This window comes from Geotrypetes seraphini, chromosome 5 (assembly GCF_902459505.1).
Source record: "Geotrypetes seraphini chromosome 5, aGeoSer1.1, whole genome shotgun sequence".
NCBI lineage: Eukaryota > Metazoa > Chordata > Amphibia > Gymnophiona > Dermophiidae > Geotrypetes > Geotrypetes seraphini.
In genome coordinates, this window is record NC_047088.1 from 159707146 (window position 1) to 159733001 (window position 25856).

Sequence of the window (25856 nt, forward strand, 5' to 3'; positions counted from 1 at the left end):
CTTTGATCAAGTAGATTGCCATAGTTTCATGGTGCTGGTTACAAAATGGTCCCATTAGTGGTGATCTTATGCAACTACCAGTAGGGATCATATTTCCATATAAGGAAACGTGACCCCTAGCGGTAATTGCTCCATTTTGCAGTTGGCAAAAGACTGCGCATCACTACTTCCTGAAGATGCACCCCCCACCCCAACCACCTCTGTTCTAAAGGTAACCTTTAGAGAGGGTGTGTGAGGGTTATCTTAGCGGTAGGGGAGTGGGAGGGCTTGGACTTTGGGGGGGGGGGGGGGTGGGATGGCCCAGGGGGAGCTTCATCAGGGGGGAGGCTTACTCGGTTGGCCTAGGGGCATCACAAGCAGCATTATTCCTTTAAAAGGGGATTCAACGACCTGTGGGATTGACCAGGTTGATGATTCCCATGAAAAATCAAAATGCAGTAATAGGCAATCTTTTACTGCACCTTGGTAACTTATCCCTTTAGTGTGCCTTAAATCAATTTAGCATACACTACAGTTTTTAGGGTGAACTATTGAATGCACATCACTAGTATACAAAACACTAAGAGGCTTATATCTAAAACCAGCTTAGGCCTTTACCCTGCCTCTCAAAGCCTCGAGCGGAAAGAGGCGTTTTTAGAGGAGGGGAAAGGGCGGGAGGTAGGCCGACCTAGACTTAGTCGTACTGCAAGCATAACCAAAAGTCTGGGGAGATCGCCCAGTCAGAACTTATACCGGCAACCTGTCCACCCCCCACTGCAATGATCGCGGCAGGAGAGATGCCTAATCTCTCCTGCTGCGATTGCAGTCTCCCTGACAAAACCCCGAACAGGCAAGAGGGAGCCAAGGCCCTTCTGCCGAAGATGGCACCCCGACACCCCCCCCCCCCGCGTGAATACCGGTAAGAGGGATCTCAAGCCCTCCTGCCGAAGACAGCACCCACCCACCCCGCGAATACCGGCAGGAGGGATCCTAAGCCCTCCTGCCGAAGACACCCCCCCCCCCGTGAACTCCCCTCCCGGGTCCCCAGTCCGTCCATCCTGCAGGCCCGCCATCCCCTCAAATACCGGCAGGAGGGATTCCCAAGCCCTCCTGTCGAAGACGACCCCCCCATTCCCCCTGCAAACTCCCAAACGCCCTCCCCCCACACTACCTGGAACCCCCCACTAACCTATTCAGTTGGCTGGCTGGATGGGTCCCCAGTCCAGCCGGCATCCTCGGAATGGAGGGCCTGCCACTTCCTGGTGCATTGTGGAATGCACAGGGGAGGGGCCTAGGAGGGGGGGGAGCAATGCCGGTTCTCGGGGGTGGTGGAGCAGTGCCACTGGCCTTGGGGTGTGGGAGGGGGTGGGAACGTATCAATCGAGTTTCCCTTACTTCCTATGGGGAAGCTCACTTTGATATACGAGTAATTTGATTTACGAGCATGCTTCTGGAACGAATTATGCTCGTAAACCAACGTTCCACTGTACATGTTAACAGGTTACAATTTGCTATAGTTATAGTACGCAATGGAGATGGTATAATTAGGTCTACAAAAATTTTTATGCTCAGAATCATGATTCTGAGCATAAAAATTTTTGTAGACCTAATTATACCATCTCCATTGCATAATTTATAAGCATTATCTAGAGTGGTTTTTTTGTTGTAATACTTTTCCTTATCACTCTTCTTGCTGAATTGTTTCAAATTCACCCCGTTTCTTATAGTTATAGTACGAGCTTTTTTTATACACGGTTTTATCCTAACTCAACACTGCTTTCTTCTGCGAACTACACTGGTTGCCAGTGGAGGTTAGGATTAAGTTTAAGTTTGGATTCTTTTATTACAAAATCCTGTTTGGACTCACTCCCAATTATCTCACAAATTTATTTTCTCTTGCGACTAGTAAACATACTAGACGTTCATACGCTAATTTTATTTTTTCATCTGTAAGAGGATATAAATTTTAAAAGTACCATCATCGTCTTTTATCTTATCAGACAGCGTCCCAGGACAAATATTTAAATCTCTTAATCATGACTTCCAGCACTTACATGGATTTTAGGAGGCATCTGAAAATTTATTTGTTTACTAAATATTTAGGCAATTAAGTTAATTCATCTAATTATTTAAATCTCTTTTTGTAAACCGAATAGAACTTCACAGTCCTGCAGTATATAAGCGAATTGTAATGATCTAATACCAATATATACATATTATACAGTTTACAGGTAAATTTGCCATACTTACAGTGTAAGATTTTTCAATACAAGTCTAACATGACTTATACCGAGGATCTAGTACCAATATACATTTCTTTGTGATCCGTCGGTCGTGGGCAGGGGAGTTAGGTGAAGAGGTATGTTTTTATTGCTTTCCTAAAATTGAGCAGTCCTTCAGGGAATCTGATCTGTGGGGGCAATTGATTCCAGTGGCTTGGTATGAACTGGGAGTAGAAATGTCGTTTGGTGGTTTGGATCTAGAAGGCCAGATGTGATGAAAAGATACAGGTTTTACAAGCCTTACAGAAAGCACCATAATCTGTGCAATGAAAACATATTAATTTTCCAGGACTAATCTGCGGCTGTGCCAACTAAGTAAAAAAAAAATTTCCCTACTGTATATACGAGATTCACACTGCAATTTCCCACGCATTTGACAATTTCTCATTTAGGGGAAAATGGTGATCTTTGACTCAGTGCATTATGACTTTCTTTGAGAGAACCTTGGGTGATATGAAACAGAACTAACTCCAGTTAGCCCTGACAGGAAGACTAAAAGTAGTAGCCAGAGGGACAAAGAAAGTTCCTTGTCACTTTAAGAGGTAAAACAGAGTTCCTGCGAACTATATCCTTAGGGAAAGGGAGAGGGGAGGATCTGACAGAGATAATACAGCAGAACCAGACCTGCCCCTAAAATGTCAGGCTGATTACAGAGGCTTACCTGCCAGTTGGAAAGAGGAGGAGCAACAGCAATTCCTATGGAGAGAGATAAGCTACTCTCTAGAGCAGTGGTCCCCAACCTTTTTTGCACCAGGGACCGGTTTCATGCAAGACAATTTTTCCACGGACTATGGAGGGGGGAGGGATTCAAGTGCATAATAAAGTTCATAATATATAATCTAATTATTACATGCTAATCTTTAAGCCTGTTCCATTAACGGGTGCTAGAATAGATGTGTGTCTGTCTTTCTTTCTTTCTCTCTCTCCCCTTATCCACTTTCTGTCTGTTTGCCTTTCTTTCTTTCCGTCTCTCTCTTTCCTCAGCTGTCCACCACCACCCCTTGCCTGCTCCCCCTCTCCAGCAGCAGCCTTTCTCCATTCATTTTACCTCCCCCGTGTCCAGCAGCACCCCTTCCCTGGTCCCCCTGTCCAGCAGCAGCCCTTCGTTTTACGTCTCCCCTGTCCAGCAGCACCCCTTCACTGCTCCCCCTGTCCAGCAGTAGGCCGCCCTTCCTGTTAACTCCCCCCCTGTCCAGCAGCACCTCTCCCTGCTCCCCCTGTCCAGCATCCGGCTTCCTGGTCCATTCACGTCTGTCCTCCTCTTCAAAGCAGCCTGCTGAGGATCGCGGCCGGCTGTAGAGAACCTCGCAGGCCGCTCTGCACATCGGTAGCACATTCCCGTGCGTCAGAGGGAACGTGCTACCGAGGTGCAGAGCAGCCTGCGAGGTTCGCTACAGCCAGCCATGAACCTCAGCAGGCTGCTTTGAAGAGGATCGGCGGCGGCAGCAGTTGATGAGTGAGGGCGGGAGGGGGAGTCGCCGGCGTATTCCCTGCCTCCGAGTTCAAAAATGGAATTCGGCATGGAGGGACACAGCTGTCAGGGAACACGCTATCCTAAGTGCGCATGCGCGCTTAGGATTTTATTATAGAGGATATAATGTAAATATAATTATTATATTTTATATTATGGACTTTGTTTCCATTATTATTACATTGTAATATACACAATATATTAATACAACTTACCATAATGCAGAATCAGTGGTAGCCCTGAGCATGTTTCCCTGTAACTAGATGGTCCCATCCCTATGCCCAACAATTCTCCTCTTTCTTCATTTCCCCATGTGCACCATTTCTCTTTCCCTGTCACTCAGATAGCCATACCCAACATTCATCCTTTCTATTCTTTCCCCACCTCAGTATTTCTTTCCCTCACTCCATTTGTCCATCCTGTGTCCCAAGTTCATGCTCCCCTCCCTCTCTCCATTCTTTCCCAAGTTCATGCCTCCTCCCTCCTTCTTTCCATTCATTGTCCAAAGTTTGTACTCTCTTCCTTCTGTGTCCCAAAATGCCTCTTCTCTCTTAAGTCCCAACTCGCCCCTCTTCGCCTTCCCTCCCTCTATTCTTTGTCCCAAGTTTGTGCCTCCCTCTCTTGGGTGTTTACCTAATCTGGCAGGCTCCCTCCTCTCAGCCGCACTTCTCTTCACAAAGCCACAGCTACAGATCAGCCGTGGCTGACTCAGAAGCCTAGAGGAAAGGCTTCTGTGTCAACCACAGGCAGCGTGCAGGAGTTGCTATTCGTGGCTTTGTGAAGACAAGGGGGGAGTTGGCCAGAACCCAGCAACATGCTTGTAATGTAAATAAAATAAAGTTTCTGTGTGGCCCGGTTTGGCACTGCCTGGTACTGGGCCGCAGCCTGATAGGGGTTGGGAACTCCTGCTCTAGAGCCCCAGAGGGGTAGGGTGTGGCCTCTTGTTGCCATTCAATGCAGAAGCAGCACTTGAACAGAGGAAGACAAGAAGTTTTCCCCAGCCCAGCAGATCAAGAATATGACTTGAGGGAATTCCTAGAGCAGGGCACTGACTGCTCTTAAAGGGAAAGGGATTGGGACTTATATGCTGCCTTTTTGTAGCTTTACAACCACAGTTGCATCTGTTTTAAAACCTTAACTGGCTCGGCCCCAAATTACCTTTCCTCCCACTTTGAGCTGGCTTATGCCACCAAATGTATTTGTAGATTCCACTTATTTGACTTTCCTATGTTGAAATCTTGCCTCTACAAGAGTTTTTTGGATAGAGCACTCATTTCAAGCTGGTAAAATGAATGCTTCTAAAGTTTTTTCCTCTCCTTCAGAAAATCAGTAAAAATTTATCTTTTCGATAAATTTGTTACCTCCATCAGTACCTTTTTGTATTTCCCTTGCTGCTTGTACTTCACTGGTTGTCAGTTGTCTCTTTATTGTGAACCGCTTAGAACTGTTATGGTATTGCGGTATACAAAAATAAAGTTATTATTATTTATTTATTTATTTATTCCATTTTCTATACTGTTCTCCCAGGGAAACTCAGAACGGTTTACATGCATTTATGCAGGTACTCAAGCAGTTTTCCCTCTCTGTCCCGGCGGGCTCACAATCTATCTAACGTACCTGGGGCAATTGGGGGATTGAGTGACTTGCCCAGGGTCACAAGAAGCAGTGTGGGTTTGAACCCACAACCTCAGGGTGCTGAGGCTGTAGCTTTAACCACTGCGCCACACTCTCCCCCTCAAAGCATTTTACATATGGGCAAAGGTGGAGAAGTAGCATAATGGTTAATGCCATGGGTTTGATCCTGGTGATCCAAAAATATTAACAAGCCTACTCTAATTGAGAGGGGGTCACATTACTCAAGTCGATAAAGAAAGACCAGCTCTCTGTTCTTGAAAAGCTGTGTGTATTAAGGGCTCTTAGATCTGATATTCAAAATCCTGTAGTCTTGATTTTCTGATAATATAGGGTATTAAATCAGTTCATGAAAACTTTTTAGAAAATATTTTGTCAAAAGTTCACCAGGGTTTATCACCGCATTTGGCATCCAGGAGTGCGTTGCAGGAATTACCCACAAACATCATCATATACACCCCTTTAATTAATAACATTTATATTTTTAAATTTTTTAAATTTTTATCTAAAACATTGCCCAAAATACCCAGTGCCACAATAATCTGGTTCAAGAAGTCAAAAACACTAAAAAGTGTCGAATCATTTTATAGTCGTTCGTACAGTGCCAAATAGCAATATATCAGTCTTGCAACATTCAAATATGGCTACTGAAAAAAAGAAGAACTTATCTCAATCAAAACCGCTAACATGATAGTGGGTAACTTTATTCTTCATTTATATTATTTATTATGTTACTATTATATGTAGGAAAGCTGAAAATCTTAAATGATATATATGTTACCTGTACAGATATAGGTGCAATGCATGTAATATCTTCTGTTCTTTTATTTGTATGGCACTGTTTTTAGATTAAAAATCAATAAATATTAAAAAAAAAACAAAAAAACACGCTAACATCCGTCAATAGGAGAATCTGTTTCCAGGGAGTGTCAGCTGATCGCCCTACAGAGCCCCGTTTCGTGTCCTTTATCAGGGGCACCTCCCGCTGAATGTTAGCTCCTTGTGACCTTAGGTAAGTCACTTAACCCTTCATTGCACAGGATTAAAAAAAAAAACCAACCAACAACTTATAAGAAGATACCTGCACATATAATGGGTACTGTGCTATAATCATCTAATATCGCCATAGAAATGATTACTAGTAGGTTACAGGAGTTCCCCTCAGGAACTCAATTTTCCCGTCCCATTCCTGCAAGTTTTGTCACTGTCCTTGTTCCTGCCCCGTTCCTGTAACCTGTGCCTTAACCGCCCAAGCTTCGAGCACTTATGATTTTAAAGTGTTTGAGGCTTGTGCAGATGAGGATGGAGCTTGCAGGAATAGGACAGGGATATGAAAATGAGCTCCTGCGGTGGCGGGGAAAAATTTGTCCCCATGTCATTCTCTATTTCGCAGTAAGTGCTGCTCTTGTGTACACACCCAGGCAAAGCCAGAAGTGAAGCATATATTAGGGCCATTCCTCTGCACCTTTAAATATAAGCATTACAAACAGTTAACTTTTGGGTTTGCTCTTACTCACTCACATTCCTCTCTCACTACCAGTGCTTAGGGGTTCGCATGGGTTTCCTTTTGCTTCCAAATTAAATAAAAACTGGCACATTTTAGAGAAAAAAAAAATCATGGAAAATCCTTCCTTAAAACATCCTAATGCCAGCTCAGAGCTGGCATTAGGTTTCCAGTGGTAAAGGCGGCTTTATTTTGTGCACTGTTTTCTGAGTATTGGGAGGGAATAGGAAGTGATCTCATTAACATCTGTTTGACTACATTTAAAAACTATTTGTGCTAAGTTTTGGCACGCATGTTGTTTCCCACACTAGAACCCTCTGAGCATTTTGTGCAAATTAACACTAGCACTAGTTCAGCGCTAATTGCCTCTTTCACGGGTGTTAGGTTTTAAGCATCGACCTGTGAGAGAGTTACACTTAACTGGATATAAATTGTCTATATATTTCATTATTGAATGTTCTTGTAAACTGCCTTACTATTTTGCTAAATCAAATTAAATTGATACGTGATACTTGAAGCCTGCCCACGCTTTATCTATCAAAGTCCTAAACAAGACTACAAATGATATCAAACTGTGGAGAAAGTTGAAATTGCAACACTAACTAGAAATAATGGAAAAATTCTTTACACGATATAAGCAACTGGTTAGCGATTCGAACATTTGAATTTAAGTGGGGTACATAAAACCGATGCCCTTATTCTCTCTTTTGCCAACCTTAAAGTTAGACTTCAGTATAAAGCTAAGATCAGAAAGAGACTATAGGGATAGAATTCAAACTAGATCTACCCTATTGATAACATGTGCAAGAGAAATAGATAAATCTTTAATAATGAAGGCTTATTTTTGGAATAAGCAAGAAAAATTCTGCGGAGATAATGTAATGATTTTTCCAGATGTGGCCCAAGCCACGCAATTGAGGAGAAAAGCTTTTTTAGCTTTGAAATCAAGAGTACTGGCTTTGGGAGCCACTTTTTATTTAAAATTTCCTTGTAAGTGCTTAATAAAATTTAAGGATACTGAATATGTATATTGGGATTCGAATCAGTTAGAACAATTTTTACAACTTAATGAAGTTAGTTAGACATCACTGATTTAATATTTGGAGTTTAAAGTATTGATGCACCATTAATGTTGATCTTTGATCAGGGATTATATCAAGAATTGTTTCTGTTTAAATATTGGATATTTTCTCCCAATTATGTGGACTTGAGGAGCTAGTGGAATGTTTAAATATTAGTTAGGTTTTTATTTTTATTGTGATTTCCTTCCTAAGTTGTTATCTGTATAAATGATAATGATGTAAAAATTTGATAAATAAATAATAAAAAAAAAAGAAAGAGACTATAGGGAGTGAGGAGGTTTAGCTGGGTGCATTTGCTGACCGCCTTATGTCTCACATCTCTGCAATCTTCATTGTTAGTTGCAACGAGGAGATTTCAGCATTTGGGGACTTTTTATCACTAAAGATAAAAGGAAATAGAGGCGGGGGTGCACAAACTCGAATGTTGCTGACATGGTACCTTTCTTTATCATTGAGCCCAAGATTAATTCCAGTACTTGACTATCCAGATCCATAGGGATCCATCTAAAACTTATAATAATTATCGGTACATCGGTCCCTTCATAGCCAAAACTAAAAAAATAACCCATAAACAGCAATGCAAGAATTTTCCTTTAGCATTAAGAGGCAAAATAGTTGTTCAAAACAATTGTATGTTCCCCTGGCATTATGTGCTTCAGCAAGTTCAATTGTTTACATGAACGACAGATCCTTAAATACAGCATAATAAACTGCTTGTTAAATTCCTGTGGAATAGCAAAAAAACAAAAAAAAAAAAACCAAGGCTCATTATTAAGTATGGATTATATGGGATGTTGATTAAAGGTTCCAGACATTCAGCTTTATAGCCTGACTTCTGTAGTTAACTGTGAGGGAGATTTGCTATATTGCACTTCTTTTTATATGCCCAGAAAATTACTAGCTCATTGGGTGGCCCCCATTGGATTTGGCATTTATTCTGCATGCAAAGGCCACCCTACTAGAATGGATCAAATCTAGTGTTCTCTTCTCTGCAAATGCAAAGCCTTACAAAATATGTGTCAATGGTCTTGAATAGCTTCTGCCCTTCTATTCGTTATGGGGAGCCAGGATTTCCTACTAGGGAATGACGCGGGGGAAAAATGTGTCCCCATCCCCACGAGCTTGGTCTCCGTCCCTGACTCGTCCTCACAAACCATCTGATCCCATCTGCACAAGCCTTGAATAGTTATGATTTTATACTGAACTTATTTTATTAAAGTATAAAAAGAAACAATATTCTGTACAATTGTCATTTTATAAATCACAAATAATACAGAGCAAGGATCAACAAAACCCCTGTCTCCCCTCTCCTCCCCTCACAAATATCCCCTCCACTATCGAGAAAACTGAAGTCAAATTACTATAGAATGCTACATAGAAAAATCAAGCTAATAGAATACTTCAGTCACACATGGCAGGAATCGTGTTAGAGGAGTGCAACCAGGGCAACTATCCCCTGGTCAGAGAGAGCCCTATGCCAGCTGGAAGCTAAAAAAGCACAGCCTGGGCTTTGCAGTCCCCAGTTATGTCTAACACCAGCTCTAGCAGGATACATATTTCAAATCTAATATATTCTAATTACAAAATAGAAAATAAAATTATTTTTTTCCCACCTTTTATTGTCTTGTCATTTTATACTTCAAATCATGTTGGTCTCAGACACTGGTCTCTATTTTCTTTTGTCTTCTCTTAACTCACTTGCCTGGGTCTCCTGACCATTTGTCATTTCTTCTATCTCCATGCTCACCATCCATCTTCTATCTCTGTGTATGTATTGTTCCCCATGTTCAGGGTCTCCCTTCTCTATGTCTCCTATACATCCCTTTCTAGTATTTTCTCTGTGCCCATCTCCTTGCCTTCATCATCTCTCCATTCTATGACCCCCCCCCCCTGTGTACAGTATTACTCCTCTATATCCTTCTGCGTTCTTATTCCTCCCCCGTCTAGCCGCCTTCTCTCTGTGTCCATATACCCTCCCATGTATAGCATTACCCCTCTGTGTCCATATACCACCCCCATGCAGCATTCCCCTTTTTGTCCCTGTTTCTATGCTCCCGTCCATGTCCACCATCTCCCTTCTTTTTGTATATCTCCCTGTGTTCAGAATCTCCCTTCTCTTACTCCCTTACACCAATGTGTGTTTGTCTCTCTCTCTCCTTCCTCCCTCCACTATGTACAATATTTCACTCACTCTTACTTCATCTCCTTAGTTCAGCTTTTCTCTTTCCCTTTTCTTCTCTCTCTTCCTCCCTCTTTCCTCCTGCACCTTCTGTCCCTTTCCTCTAGCTCCCTTCTCATGGGTCCAACACCTCTATCCACAAGGTCGACCAGAAGAAATGTCACAAGGTGGTAAGAGACGCCAAAAAGGTCTAAGAGGAAAAGAAAGCGCAAGAAGCCAAGAACTTCAAGCAATTTTTTAGATACATAAAAGGAAAAAAAACAACAAAAGAGGCAGTGGGCCCTCTCGATGACCAAGGAAGAAAAGGGTACATCAAGGAAGACAAACAGATTGCAGATAGGCTAAATTAATTCTTTGCGTCTGTCTTTACCTAGGAGAATACTGCATCAATACCTGAAACAGGGAGAGTATTCAAGGGAGAAATTGAGGAAAGCCTCACCAGAGTGAATGTGGATTTGGACATGATATACTATCAGATCGACAAACTAAAAAGTGATAAATCCCCTGGACCGGATGGAATTCACCCGAGAGTGCTAAAGGAGTTTAAGGTAGAAACTGGAGAACTGTTACAATCCCTAGCTAACTTGTCAATTAGAATCGGGCAAATACCAGACGACTGGAGGATAGCAAATGTCATCCCAATCTTCAAAAAAGGATCAAGGGGAGAACCGGGAAACTACAGACCTGTGAGTCGGTTCCTGGGAAGATGGTTGAAGCACTAATTAAGGATAGCATAGTGCAACACCTGGAAAATCACGACCTGATGAGAGCTAGTCAACACGGTTTCAGGAAGGAGAAGTCATGTTTGACAAATTTGCTTCAATTTTTTGAGAAGGTGAACCAACAAATTGATAGCGGAGAACCGGTGGATATAATATACTTGGACTTCCAGAAAGCATTCGACAAGGTACCACACAAAGGCTTCTGAGAAAACTACAAAGCCATGGAATAGAAGGAGATATACTAAGTTGGATAGGCAAATGGCTGGAGAACAGATTGCAGAGGGTGGGCATAAATGGGACGTTCTCGGACTGGGAGAAGGTGACAAGCGGCGTGCCCCAGGGCTCGGTTCTTGGGCCCATCTTATTCAATATCTTCATAAATGACCTAGAAGAGGAAACAACAAGTAACATAATCAAGTTTGCAGATGACACAAAACTGTGTTGGGCAGTTGGGTCGAAAATGGACAGAGATGCACTTCAAAGAGATTTGAACCAACTAGAGAAATGGGCGGAAAAGTGGCAGATGAAATTTAATATAGAAAAATGCAAAGTGATGCACCTGGGCAGGGAAAACAAAGAACAAGAATATAAAATGTTAGGTGTAACATTGGGCAAGAGCGAACAAGAAAGGGACCTGGGGGTACTGATAGACAGGACCCTGAAGCCGTCGGCTCAATACACAGCGGCGGCAAAGAAAGCAAACAGGATATTGGGCATGATAAAGAAGGGCATCACAAGTAGATCGGCGGATGTCATAATGCCGCTTTGTAGAGCAATGGTCAGACCACACTTGGAATACTGTGTCCAACCCTACCTAAAGAAGGATATAACCCTGCTGGAGAGGGTGCAGAGACGAGTCACGAAACTAATAAAAGGTGTGGAGAATTTGATCTACAAAGAACGCCTCGAAAAACTGGGATTGTTCACCCTCGAGAAGAGAAGGCTGCGAGGGGATATGATAGAGACTTTTAAAATACAAAAAGGTTTCGACAAAATAGAGCAAGAAACTTCGTTATTCACATTGTCAAAAGTGACTCGAATAAGAGGTCATGGACTGAAACTGAGAGGCGGCAGACTCAGGACTAATGTCAGGAAGTTCTGCTTCACACAGCGAGTGGTGGACGCTTGGAATGCTCTCCCGGAGGAGGTTGTGACAGAGACCACCATTCTGGGATTCAAGGGCAAGTTGGATGCACACCTTCTTGCAAATCACTTTGAGGGATACGGGTGAACAAGGTGTCCATCAGGGAACACCTAGCTTAGCCTCTGTGTGTGCGGGTCACCGGACAAGATGGACCTGAGGTCTGATCCGGTGAAGGCATTTCTTATGTTCACTCCCTTTAATATCCAGGTGTAAGTCTGTCACTTCACCCATCACATGGGCCCAGCACCTGTTTCCCTTCTCCCCCAATCCCAAGACCATATTCAGCAAACTGTCTTCCTTCCCTTCAGCTCCAGCTGGTCCAGCAGCCCAAGCAAACCCCTCCTTTGAGGGTGCAGCAGCAGCCCCCCGCTCCCCTCATGAGTCCAGTAGCCGCCCTCCCTCTCTCTCACTGGTCCAACAGCCCTCGCACCCTCCCTCCCTGGCTCCTGGATTGCCAGCAACGAAAAACAAAAACACAAAACACAAATCTGCGACTCTGGGTCGACCCCTTCGCACCTCCTGGAGCAGGCCTACCAGCCTCTCAGAAGCTTCCTGCATGAAGCACTGCTCTGGGAACCTTCTTGCCGCTGAGTCCCTCCTTCCGATGAAACTTCCAGTTGCAAAAATATGAAATTCACTCCTGATTGAAAATCAAGAAACTAATACACTCGTATATACACAATTTCATAAAGATCTGAAAACATGGCTTTTGAAGAAGTACCTAGCAGGAGCTTAAGAAGACTGTCTTTGTAAAGAATAAGCACTCTATAGAATGATGAGATCAAAAGTAACTTGAGATGATAAGCCGCTTCAAATCACACTGAATGTATGAACTTAAATAGCTTGTATAAGTTGAATAAACTTGTATAACTTGGTAGAGCATTGACAACTTTATGTAATTCCTATGTAGCAATATGCTACTTGTAACCTGCCTAGAACTCTGTTTTGAGAGGATTTGGTGGGATATAAGATTGCAAATAACATAAGTAGTTTCCTGATCTGAAGTTGACACTAATGGCCTCTTTTACTAACGGCCCCGAAGCCCATAGATATTTAAAGGGCTTCGGGGCTGTTGCCGTGCGGCTTTGTAAAAGAGGCCGTAAGTGGAAACTACTGGGAAAATGTCTTGAAGATATGACTCAAGGACCACTATGGCCCTCTTCTATCAAACTGCGATAGCAGTTTTTAGCGCGGGGAGCCACGCTGAATGGCCCGCGCAGCTTCCGACACTCATTGAGTTCCTGTGAGCGTTGGGAGCAGCACGGGCCATTCAGCGTGGCTCCCCGCGCTAAAAACTGCTATCGCAGTTTGATAGAAAAGGGAGTATATCTTTTCCTGAAGGTGACCTGTATCAGATTTAATATATCCTATGGAAGCAATTGGACTTGTAGGCACCTGCCTTGGAATTTTAGCTTATAATGATGTTTTGCTAATAGCAGAGAGGCGTAACATCCACAAGCTATTTGAAGTTTTCTTTTCAGAGACGATCTATAAGCTTTATGAAGATATGACTTGCAGTCTTACAGGTATAAATTCGGATGTCAACAAGCTGACAAAGGAACTAAGATTGATTGTCCAAAGGTATGTTCTACAGCAGTGTCTCTCAAACTTTTTTTTTAGCTCTGGCACACTAAATGGAGCAAATGTTTTTCGTGGCACATTACAATTGAAATTAAAAAAGGAAAAACCAACAAATTAAATGTGAGAGTTATTTATTTAAAGTTCTTTAAACCCCCCTTTACAAAACTGCGAAAGCGGTTTTTTATTGCCGGATGGTATGCTGAATGCTCTATGCTGCTCCCTACACTCACAGGGTTCCTGTGAGCATCAGAAGCAGCGCAGAGCATTCAGCATGCTGGCCTGCGCTAAAATCCTCTTTCGTGGTTCTGTAAAAGGGGGGGGGGTAAGTTCTATATGAGTAATTGTAACAAAGGTGAAACTAAAGTAGATAGAATAGAATTGCTAATCAATGTGATGAATGTGCTTGTTTTTGAGTGCAAATTAACTCAAAACGTGGCTCGATAGTCGACATTTCATCATCCACCATCTGCAGTCGTTCTCTTTTATCGATTTAATTTCTATCAGAGCTGAAAATCCAAGTTCACAAAGATAAGATCCAAACGGTAACAAATCCTTGATTGCTTTGTTGCTCAAGTTAGGATAACTAGAGCATAAAAAAATAAAATAATTTGCCGTTAGTTTTTAAGGACCAATCACGTCAAAGAATGATGCTTGTCTGGGCTGTTATATCCTTATGCACACAGACGCTCATAAAAATGACAGACATTTGCATACGCGATGTACATGTCATCTATTCAAATGCATACTTTTGAGGGAATTTGTAAAAATAAAGTAAAATTATGGAATCTCTCGTGGCACACCCGGAATCTCTTCAGGGTACAGTACACCACCATTCTGTGGCACACAGTTTGAGAGAGACGGTTCTACAACATCAGGGTCCTCCACTCTGTGAACAATTGGTTACTTTTCTGTGTGACTGATTGATGTATGATTTTCATACTTATATTCCGCTTTAATTCCAACATGGATTGCAATATCAGACAAGCTTATACACAGTTTGGAGAGAAACATCTTTTGGTGTTTCACTTCTTTACATACATGGAATAGGTTTCAACTGTATCAGAATGACCCCCAGTGGAAATTATAGAGGATGGAAAGCTACTTGCATTGGAGGAAACGGTGCGGTGTCTAGATCAGTGCTGAAACAAGACTATAAAGAAGGAGAAATTAAGTTTGACAAATTCATTCCATTTGTCCACTCTTAGATCAAAAATCATTACTCTTTCACAAAGCCACGGTAGCGGCTGCCATGCAGCAAACGCTCTGATGCCCGTTAAATTCCTATGGGTGTCAGAGCGATTACTGCAGCAGCAGCCACTACCGCAGCTTTGAAAAAGGAGCCCTTTGTCTATATATTTCATTATTGAATGTTATTGTAAACTGCCTTAATATTTTGCTAAATTAAATTAAATTGATACGTGATACTTGAAGCCTGCCCACACTTAGCTATCAAAGTCTTAAACAAGACTACAAATGATGTCAAACTACGGAGAAAGTTGAAATTGCAACACTAACTAGAAATAATGGAAAAATGAAGATAAAGGGTCTAAAGCAAAAGGAAGTAGAGGAATTGATAAAGAAGCAAAAGAAAGAAGTAAAAGCCAAGTAAGAGTAAAATTAAAAGGAGCAAAATGAAAAAAACTAAAATATAAGCGTTTTTTTAGAGTGGCCTTTTTCAGTTCTGTGATTTCCCAAGCAGCGAGTGACAATCACTATTCTTCTGACATACCTGTGATATAAGATTTGAATTTTCATTCCAAAATTATCTCTGTGGATATTTGTTTTATTTATTTATTTATTCTGGAATAAACCTTGAGTTACTTTTACATTTTCAGGTAATGTTCTGAGACTAAGGGCTCCTCTTACAAAGGTGCGTTAGGGCCTTAACGCACGCTAAAAAGCCGCGCTTGCAAGCTGCTACCGCCTCCTCTTGAGCAGGCGGTGGTTTTTCGGGTAGCGCGCGCACTAAAAATGCTAGCGCACCTTTGTAAAAGGAGCCCTAAGAAATGGTGGTAAGTGGTCTTCAATTTCTTTTTTTTTTTTTTTTCTTTTAATTCTTTATTGATTTTCAAACTACAAATGCGCCATAAATGAATCACATATATGTACATTGTATAATAAGCGCAGCAAACTTACAAATATTACTGCAACAAAGAAATTTCCCCCTCCCTCCCAGCTAATATACAAACAAATAACTCAAACCTTCATGCAACCATTCATAAAATCATAAAATCCCATTCCCTTCCCTACCCCACCCCCCAGGATGTGTACATTTACTTGCTTATAAAATAAAATAAATTAAATTATTCCTCTTTACAGTGTTTAGTCAATAGTTCCCACACCTCTATAAAATTCTTCCCTGTTGTATGGCCATACAATGCTCCATTTTATATGTATAACACATGGATTCCCACCAAAATTTATAGTTCAACCTATCCCAGTTTTTCCAATTTCTTAAAATAAGCTGCATGGCAACCCCTGTCATCACTAATAGAAGCTTGTTATTATTCATTGATAGTTGACTTTTGGCTCTCATAAGAGTACCAAATAAAATGGTATCATAAGATAAAGCCACTGGATTCTCTAACAAAATTTGAAGCTTTGAAGTCCCTTAGAGTTGGATCCGCTCCAGGTGGTGATGGATACACGGCAGAGTTTTACAAATCCTTTCAAATTACCCTGTTACCTCCTCTATTAAATCTATATCAGGATCAACTCACTAAAGGTTATATTACAGGTACTATGGCTGAGTCTTTAACTATTGTTTTCCCAAAGCCAAATAAAGATCCCATGTTGGTTTCAAATTACAGGCCTATTTCTTTGATTAATGTGGATGGAAAATTGCTAGCTAAGTTATTGATTTTACGTCTGGCCAAGGCCCTTATATTATTGGTATGCACCAAACGGGGTTCGTTGCTCAAAGACATTCTTCTAATAATACAGGATTGGCTTTTCATATGTTAAACTTGGTCTTCAGTTTCAAAAAGAGATGACTTTCATTGCAATAATGTATAACAGTAGTTCTTAAACCTATCTAGGGGACTCCTAGCTAGTCGGATTTTCAAGATAAGCCTAATAAATATGCATAAGTGAAATTTGCCTATAAAGTAGGTAGTAGGCATGCAAATTTCTCTCATGCATATTCATTAGGACTATCTTGAAAACCTGACTGGCTGGGAGTCCCCTAGGACATGCTTAAGAACCACTGATGTATAACTATGGGGGCTATTTATATAGTATTGTCCATGTGTAAAGCATGTGTGGCATAGTATCCTAATGGTCTGAGAAGTGGGCTGAAAACTATATCAGTTTGACATCTGGTAATTAATTTACTACTTCTTCTAGAATATTCTTAACTGAGCCCGGGGCATGTATCTTGTGGCGTATAAGAATGAGCATAGTTACCTTTCCAGGTGCTCAAACAGTCTTTCCGAATTCAGACTGGTATAAAAGATATTCATCCAGCTCTCCTGGATAGCTGGTATCCATGGACTCCTTTCCAACTTTTAAACGGATAAGTCCATTCCTGTGTTCACAATTATGATTCAGACTTTAGTTGTTGTAACCCAATTCTTGATGATGTGATCCAGAAGAAGAAATGTCAGCAAATATACCTCCAGGCCGCTCTGCCCCCCTTATTTTGATGAGTGATGTAGTTCAAAAGCTGACAACTCTCTTATTACAAAGTGACTCATTTTGCCAGCTACCTACTTCAGTGTCAACAAGGGCTTCCATTAGGATCTGAAAACACAGCCAGAGAAAAGAACAGTGACAGGTTTGCTACTAGCTTATTATATACTCTGCTGTTAAATCATTTTGCCCAGGAACACAGCTGGACTTAAAAACTTTTGTCATGATGCTCTTTCGTCAGGTATCAAAATACTAAGTAGTAATTTCAGTCTGTCTTTTGTCTGACCCAGAAATAGATACTCTGAAGCTCGCCCATCAGAAAGAGAAAGCCCAGGCAAAACGGAAAGCTACACCAGTAGTGGGAGACATGCAGCCTTTGATAGACGCTCTGCCAGAACTTTCGGAGCTGATTACTACTGGCAAGCCAAGAGACACCAGGAAACGACAGAAAATGTAAGTGTGGTGGTAAAGCAAGGGCCATAGAACATGCCATTGTAGCGCTTGACCTCTGATCTCATGCCAAGATAGGAAATGGGATCGCAGTCATTTTTGCACGTGTTCACTTTCATTGTAGAGCTCCAGCATGTTGCTTCAGATCCAGAGGCTCAGTTACACTAAGTGGTTCATAAAAATTAGTCTGTTTATCAAATGATTTTTCTTTGAATCTTCTCAAGAAAGCTAAGCCCTCTTAAACATCTCAAGTGAACAGATGAATTGACTTCCAAAAGGAGCTGAGATTTGTCACCAGGAAAAATGAAGTAATAGGGGTGGGTGAAGAGAAAAAATGGAAACAGTAAATGAAGACAGATGGTAGTTTCTCAAGCTGGTCTTGGGGTATCCCCTAGCCAATTTGGTGTTCAGAGCATCTCCAATAAATATGTATATAAGATATTTGCATGCATTGCCTCCATTTTATGCAGCTAGTCTCATATGTATTCACTATGGATATCCTGAAAGACTTCCTGGGAGATACTTCAGGACCAACTTGAGAAATCTGTGGTGGTTCAGTTTTGAATGACACCATGATAGGGAATGGAATTAACGGTACAAGTTTCATTGTAATTCATATCCATATACAGTATATCTATAATATAAAACCATGGGCTATAGTCCAAAGAAAATTCCTATGTTGCCCTTCCAGTGCAATGGCTCTCTTTCCTGCATAGGTAGGGGACAGGAGCAATTGAGGACCTTTGAGCATGTTGGCTCTTATGCATCATCCTGTTCTTCAAACTGTTTCTCTTACCGGAACACTCAGGCATGTTGACTCAAGAAGATCAGGTGGCCAGATCCACTTCCCTGGGCCAGGTGCCATCAGAAAAAAAAGGAGCTTGAGTCTAGTATATTCAGTATTGCTAAATTCACCATCTCAAACCTCAAGAGAAAATCCAAATAGAAGATTTGGAATACCAATCATGAGTTGCTGGGTTTTATTGTCAGATATAACTATACAGATAATGTGTTTTAATAAATAAAAAGAAGCAAAGAAAGAATAGTGGCATATATCAACCACCTACAAAGTATGCAGCTACAGCAGAAAAGTGCTTTTGGGATGGGGATTAGGGATGAGTTCCAATTGCCAGCACTTCACTTCACTGCTCTGCTTTGCTTTGGAATTTCTGTGCACAGTAGAATTGCAGAGCAGTGGACCTCAATTCCTCTTTATGGGGATCAAAACATGAGGTGTAGTGGTACAGAAAGTTTATTGCCACCTCAGCCTAGATCCTCTTTCATCATCTCCCTTTCTTCCCTACCTCTGAGAGTCCATCATCCCTTTCTTCAGTTAAATGTTCTCCCCTAAATTCTCCTCATTTCCATTATCTCCCAGCAGCTGATACAGAGACTCTGCTATACAGACTGTGATACAGAGACTCTCCAAAATGGGCCTTCCCTTCCCCGGTGCATCCTAAGGCTCTGATTGGCCTGGACGCCCCATAGGAGGGGCCTTAGGCGCCGGGCCAATCAGAGCCTTAGGCTCCTTCCTGGTGCATCCAGGGAGGGGCCTGAGGCTCTGATTGGCCCAGATTGTAAAAGACCCCCCCAGGGGAAGGCCCATTTTGGAATAGGCGGGCCAGCTGACTGAGGGAGTAGGCATCCTTCCGGTTAGCCATCTAAAGATACAGGGGAAGAGGGGTCAGAGGCAGGGGGGAGGGGTTGTGATGCAGTGGGAGAGAATCGGCATCTCTCCCACTGCTGAAAGGGGGGAGGTTCGCTTGGCAGCGGGAGAGAGTGGACAACAGAAGAGAGTTGGTGTCTCTCCCGCTGCTGCGGGGTGGCTTGTTTGCTGTGGGAGAGAGTGGGCATATCTCTCGCTGCAGGGGGGTGTTTGCAGCGGGAAAGAATAAGCATCTCTCCCACTGCAGGGGGAGGGGGTCGCTTGGCGGTGGGAGAGAGTGGGCTTCTCTCCTGCTGCAGTGGGTGGCAGCGTTGGATGGCAGCTGGAGAAATTGAACATCTCTCCCGCTGTTGTTGTTTTGGGGGGGGTGTTATTGTGTTTATTCTGCACATGTGCCCATTGCTATCACCAGTGATGAGCACATGCAGATTTAGCGAGTCTTTGCTACTCTCTGACAACCTTATTTACTTGAGTGTTTTTTGGAGAATGACTCGCTTTTTTAAATTCACTATCATAATGGCTGCTATAGCAGACCATCCCTTTTTAATGCATTTTTTGAGAATCTAGGCCCTAATCTTTTTGTGTCTATTAACTGAAGCAGCTCAACCAGAAGCATAAGGTAGATGTTAAATAATATTAGAAACCCCTGTGGCACCCCACAGTTCAGTGCCCAGAGTAATGACATGCTTTTGCTGAAAAGAACTGACTGCTGTCTGTCTGACAAGTAGGATTTGAACCACGTGAAAACATAGAGGCCTAGCTTTTTAAATTAATGCAGCCAACTTGAAAGAACCTAGATAAAAACAGCTTGCACACACAGAACAGGAAATGCCTGTTTATTGTAGGCTTAACTTTATATGTGTGTTAATTATTTTGATTATTGCATTGTATGGATTTTTGTATACTTTGCCTAAAGCCATAATGATGGATAGATAATAAATTTAAGTTAATGAATAACTTGGATAGAAAACTGAGGGAATTGCAGATTCAAAATCTATATACTGTATTTTTCGCTCCATAAGACGCACCCACCTCTAGAGGAGGAAAAAACAAGAAAAAAAAAATTCTGAACCAAATGGTGTGCCCTGTACCCTGTCCCCCCTCTGGTGGTCTAGTGATAGGCCGGGACAGGGTACAGGGCACATCTAGTGGTGGGCACATCTAATGGTAGGCAGCCCCAGGCCAGCCCGCCAGCCCCAGGCCAACCAGCCAGCCATCCCCAGGCCAACCAGCCTCAAACCAGCCAGCCAGCCCAAGGGAAACCAGACCCCCCCCCCCCCTCCGGTACCTTTTTTAATCCTGCTCACCCATCTCCTGCTCGTGGGCCCAGCAGCTCCAGCCATTCGGAAAGCAGCGCGGGGCCAAGCAAGAGAGCGTAAAGCTTGCTCCTGACGTCTGTGCTGCTGATCTGTTTTGCCGCTGGCCAGGAAATAAAACAAGGGAAGGATACACACTGGACCACCAGGTTAAAAAGGGGGAACGGCGACAATGGATGGTGGGGGGGTTAAAAGAAAAAGTGGTGCGGTGGCAGCAGCGGGCGGGCGGGCGGGTTTTACAATGGTACGTGGGGTGGTAACAAAATTTGTGCCTTCGCTTCATAAGACACACTGAGATTTCCACCCTCTTTTGGGTGGGAAAAAAGTTCATCTTATGGAGAGAAAAATACGGTATGTGTATATACAGGGTGCCCACAAAAACACACCTTGATTTTAAATGGCTTCAAAACCAAAATTTATTGGAATATTTTTTCACCTTTGAGACTACAGTTTCATCAATTTATAAAGTTTCATATGGTATTTGTTGATTACATACACTCAATGTGTGCCCCACCTGTTACTCGATGCGATAATTAAGCTCGGACCAGACTCTCCAAAGCATATCCGGGGTGATCGCGTTTATAGCTTCAGTAATGCATTCCTGTAGATCATATATAGGTGCGGGTAGTGGAGGTACGTACACTCTGTCTTTCACATACCCCCAAAGAAAAAAGTCACAAACAATAATGTCCGGTGATCTCGGGAGCCATTTGACGAACACCTGGTCATTTTGGCGTGTTGCATTGCCTGAAGGTTGTAACTTCTGCACCAGTTGCAGCTTATAAGGGTGAAAGTGCAAGCGATTGTGTAAGATCTTGCTAACCGTGCTCTTTGGGACTTGTATTTGCTGTCATCTTATTTATAAACATTACATTACATTAGAGATTTCTATTCCGTCATTGCCTTGCAGATTACAAAAGAATTACAAAAAACGTATTACATGAAGAAGATATCTGGTAATTTCTATAGGAGATAAAGAGTAGATGAGGTTGCTTTGGGGAATCGGGGAGGTATTGGGAAGTGGAAAGGAGCTAGCGGTACAAGCGACGGGAAGTGGTATTGGGAGGTGGAAAGGAGCTAGCGGTAATAAGTAATTTACTTCTTAAAAAGTAAAGTCTTTATTTCTTTTCTGAATGTTTTGTAGTCTGGGGTCATAATTAGTAGATTGGAGATTTGGTTCTCGAGTTTTGCTGCTTGTGTGGCTAGGAGGCCATCATATACTCTTTTCCGTTTGACTTCTTTGATTGGAGTGTGGGTTTTCCTATGTCTAGTTGATATAGTTTGGATGAGTCGGTTGTTCAAGTAGGTTGGGCTGTCGCCATTTATGGTTTTAAATAGTAGACAGTTAAATTTGAATAGTATTCTTGCCGGAATTGGGAGCCAGTGTGAGTTGAGGTATGCCTCTGTGATGTGGTCATGTTTCCTTAATGAAAAGATAAGTCCATATTCCAATAAGTTTTGATTTTGTAACCATTTAAAATCAAGGAGTGTTTTTGTGGGCACCCTGTGTATACTGTATATTTAGAGAGTTGTGTATGTATAAATATATATAATCTTAGAACGTTTCATAATTGTGGCACAAATGATTAGAAGTACTTTTAAATAAGGATAAAGAAAATAGATTCGATACTGTGACAACATGATGCCCTGCTGGATACTTAGCAGTGCTGTAAGGGTTGGTTTTTTTTTCCTATATATAAAAAAAGGGTTTCCATTCATAAGCTATGTAAAGCATTGATGTGCTCACAGCATCATTCATCTCTCATTGCAGCCTTAGAACAATAGTTTCCTCTCAGATAATGGCTTGTATGTCAAATCCTGGAACAAATCACACCGGTTCACAGTGATTAGTGAACAAAGCGAAAAATGGAAAATAATTCCATTCAAAAGAGTAATGTTTCACATTGTAATGGTCATTCCTCTCTTTGAAAATTAATTTACCTTAATCCCTGGCAAGCTCGCTGTGAATCTCACTCCCCCATCACCACCGCCTGATTTAGAACTGATGCAGTCAACTGATTTAAATTGGGACGAATACCATTAAGCTCCAGTGATTTACCACCAAGTTCTAATGGAATGCAAATTACAATTTCAAGCCAGCTATTGTTTACCTGTAGCCTCCAATTGAAACCTTCCCTTGTTCTCAAAGACTGGAGTCAATTTAATGCCACTTTAAAAAGTGGTATTACAAGGGTTTTCCTTGAAACTTAAGAGCAGGGAATCTGTAATAAAACAAATGTCTTCCTGACTGGTGGAATATGTGACAGACACAAAATTACAAGGCTTATGGATGAACAAGGATTAATGAAGAGAGGCCGGTTCAGGTTATATCTTTAACATGACTCTCACCAGATACCACACCAATGGCAGTGATTTTTTTCTTTTTTTTTTTTTTTGTGATGTTGCCGAGGTTGATGACAAGCATTGAAAGGTATGCTTTGGGTACCCAAAAAAATAGTTCCTAAGCCCCTGATTCTTTAACCGGCGTCCTTGTCACCGACGCTGGTTAGAGAATCGCACCTTAGTCTGATTGTAAAGGTAGGCAGTTCAGCCACCTCTTTGTCGAGGGATCCCTTGCCATCAGCTGATCGCATCAAGGGAATCCCCTATTAGCTGCACTTCGGGAGTTCTGTCAGCTCAGCTGATCAAGGGGAAAATACCTCTGCTGCAATCAACTGAACCGGCTGCGGCAGAGGACCCCCCATACCCGCCCCTGAAATAGGTAGAAGGGATGCCCACTCCCTCCTGTTGTCGGTCCTCAATCTCCCAACACCTCCAAACATTCTCCCAATACCCCCAACAGCCTCCCAAACCCCAACATCCCACACCTAAGCCTATCCCCCGTACCTTTCAAAGTAAGGCCGGTCGGAGGAATGCCTACTCCCATCGGTTGGCAGGCCCAACTCTTCAAAATGGCGGGCCTTCTCGGTGCATTCTGAGATGCACCAGGAAGGAGCCTAAAGCCCTGATTGACCCCTCTCATAGGCCTTGGGGAGCTTTTTTCTAAAACCTTGCATCCCGATTCGCTTCCAGACGGCAGTAAGATGCCTATCGCTACCTACAATAGGAACACCCGTTCATAGAATTAGCCTCTCGGTCTACAGACAACTTTTTCTCATTCTGAGTTAGCTCACTCCTATAAAATGTGCCCTGTGTGAAACCGATCCTTGATGCCCCTGCCACACTCCCTGTATCACAGCCACTGCAGGAGTGATATTGGAGGGGATAAATTTTTGCACTCTGAGGTTGCATCATTCACACGGCCCTACCTTTTCCTAGGGTTACCAGATATACAGGAAAACCACAGCCTTTCCAAAACCTGGCAGTTTGTCAGGGTTTTGGAAAGCCCTGACGAGCTCCGGCCGTGTCTGGAGGGCCTCTGAGCATGTGTGGATGATGTCACACACATCCGTGCATGATTGAGGCCCTCCAGATGTGGCCAGAGCTTGTCAGGGAAGAAGACGAGGCTTTGAGGGGGCAGGGCTGTGATGAAATGGGACGGGACTTGAGGTGGTACTGGGCAGAGCTAGAGGCGTAAGAAGGTGAGGATGAGGCAGAATGGGATGGGGCTGTGTTTCTGGGTTTGTGGAGCTCTAAATATGGTAACTCTACCTTTTCCTCAAGGACACATTGACCAATGTCTGAGTTATAACATAAGAACATAAGAATTGCTGCTGCTGGGTCAGGCCAGTGATCCATCGGGCCCAGCAGTCCACTCATGCGGTGGCCCTTAGGTCAAAGACCAGTGTCCTAACTGAGACTAGCCTTACCTGCATACATTCTGGTTCAGCAGGAACTTGTCTAACTTTGTCTTGAATCCCTGGAGGGTGTTTTCCCCTATAACAGCCTCTGGAAGAGCGTTCCGGTTTTCTACCACTCTCTGGGTGAAGAAGAACTTCCTTACGTTTGTATGGAATCTATCCCCTTTCAACTTTAGAGAGTGCCCTCTCATGCTCCCTGCCTTGGAGAGGGTGAACAACCTGTCTTTATCTACTATGTCTATTTTCTTCATTATCTTGAATGATTCAATCATGTCCCCTCTCAGTTTCCTCTTTTCAAGGGAGAAGAGGCCCAGTTTCTCTAACCTCTCACTGTACAGCAACTTCTCCAGCCCCTTAACCATTTTTGTTGCTCTTCTCTGGACCCTTTCGAGTAGTACCGTGTCCTTCTTCATGTACGGCGACCAGTGCTGGACGCAGTTCTCCAGGTGAGGGCGTACCATGGCCCGGTACAGCGGCATGATAACCCTCTCTGATCTGTTCGTGATCCCCTTCTTAATCATTTCTAGCATTCTGTTCACCCTTTTCACCGCCACCACACATTGCGGGAACGGCTTCATCGACTTGTCGACCAGTACTCCCAAGTCTCTTTCCTGGGGGGTCTCTCCAAGTACCGCACCGGACAACATTAAAGCCAGAGTACCACAGCAAAATCATTCAATACACACTACACTAGAAGGAGCATAGGCCTTAGTAAAGGCTCAAAGAGCCCTTAGCATTGATGTATTTGTTTTCGTGGAAAAATAGGCTCAGAAAATGTAGTTTAAAGGGAATCACATTATCTTTAATCCAGATTTATTAGTTGTGTTGAAAGTAAAAGGTTATTACATTTCTGGACAAGAATAAGATCATTTACTAAGAAAGCATGCTAAATCCATTAATGCATTATTTGCTTATAGGCCCATTGTATAAAATAAGCCTTGCTACAAATAATGTTAATGGTGTTAGCAGCTTTAATTCACACCATTAGTAAAAACCCTGTTAGTGATCAATCATTTCAACAAGTTTGGATTTATCTCTGTATCCCTAAGGAGGATATAATTAGAGGCCAACCAAAACTGCTTTTTCAGAAATTGCCATGGAAACTTCAAAAGCTTTCAGATGAAACCAAACCTGCACCCAAAACTCATCACTTGATTTCAGCCGAAGCTGAAACGGAAACCATGGACTCAAATTTGGTTGTGTGAATGTGGACAAGTGAGGTCTGTTGGGGATCTATCAAAACTTGCAGTCTGTATCCCACAGTATTCAAGCCAGAATATAATTTAAATAATGAAAGACTGTAGTTTACCTCCAAACAAAACAGCCTCCACAAACATGGGGCACACATAGGGCCAGATTCTCAAAACTTTAACGCAGTCGCTAAACTGGTTTCTGATGGTTTAGCTTGCACACATTTTAGTGGCAGATTATCAAAACAGCTCATCTATGTCTTTGGT

At 42.5% G+C, this 25856-nt stretch overlaps 1 protein-coding gene and 1 pseudogene across 1 annotated transcript in view; both read left to right on the forward strand.

Moving 5' to 3' along the window:
- Positions 1 to 25856, forward strand: part of FAM207A (family with sequence similarity 207 member A) — a 247385-nt gene that overhangs the window by 184647 nt on the left and 36882 nt on the right. The window contains exon 4 of the mRNA XM_033946314.1: positions 17497 to 17659. Within this exon, the coding sequence (XP_033802205.1) occupies positions 17497 to 17659 (163 nt within the window). The remainder of the gene's footprint in view (positions 1 to 17496; positions 17660 to 25856) is intronic.
- On the forward strand, positions 1509 to 15185 carry LOC117360973 (annotated as a pseudogene).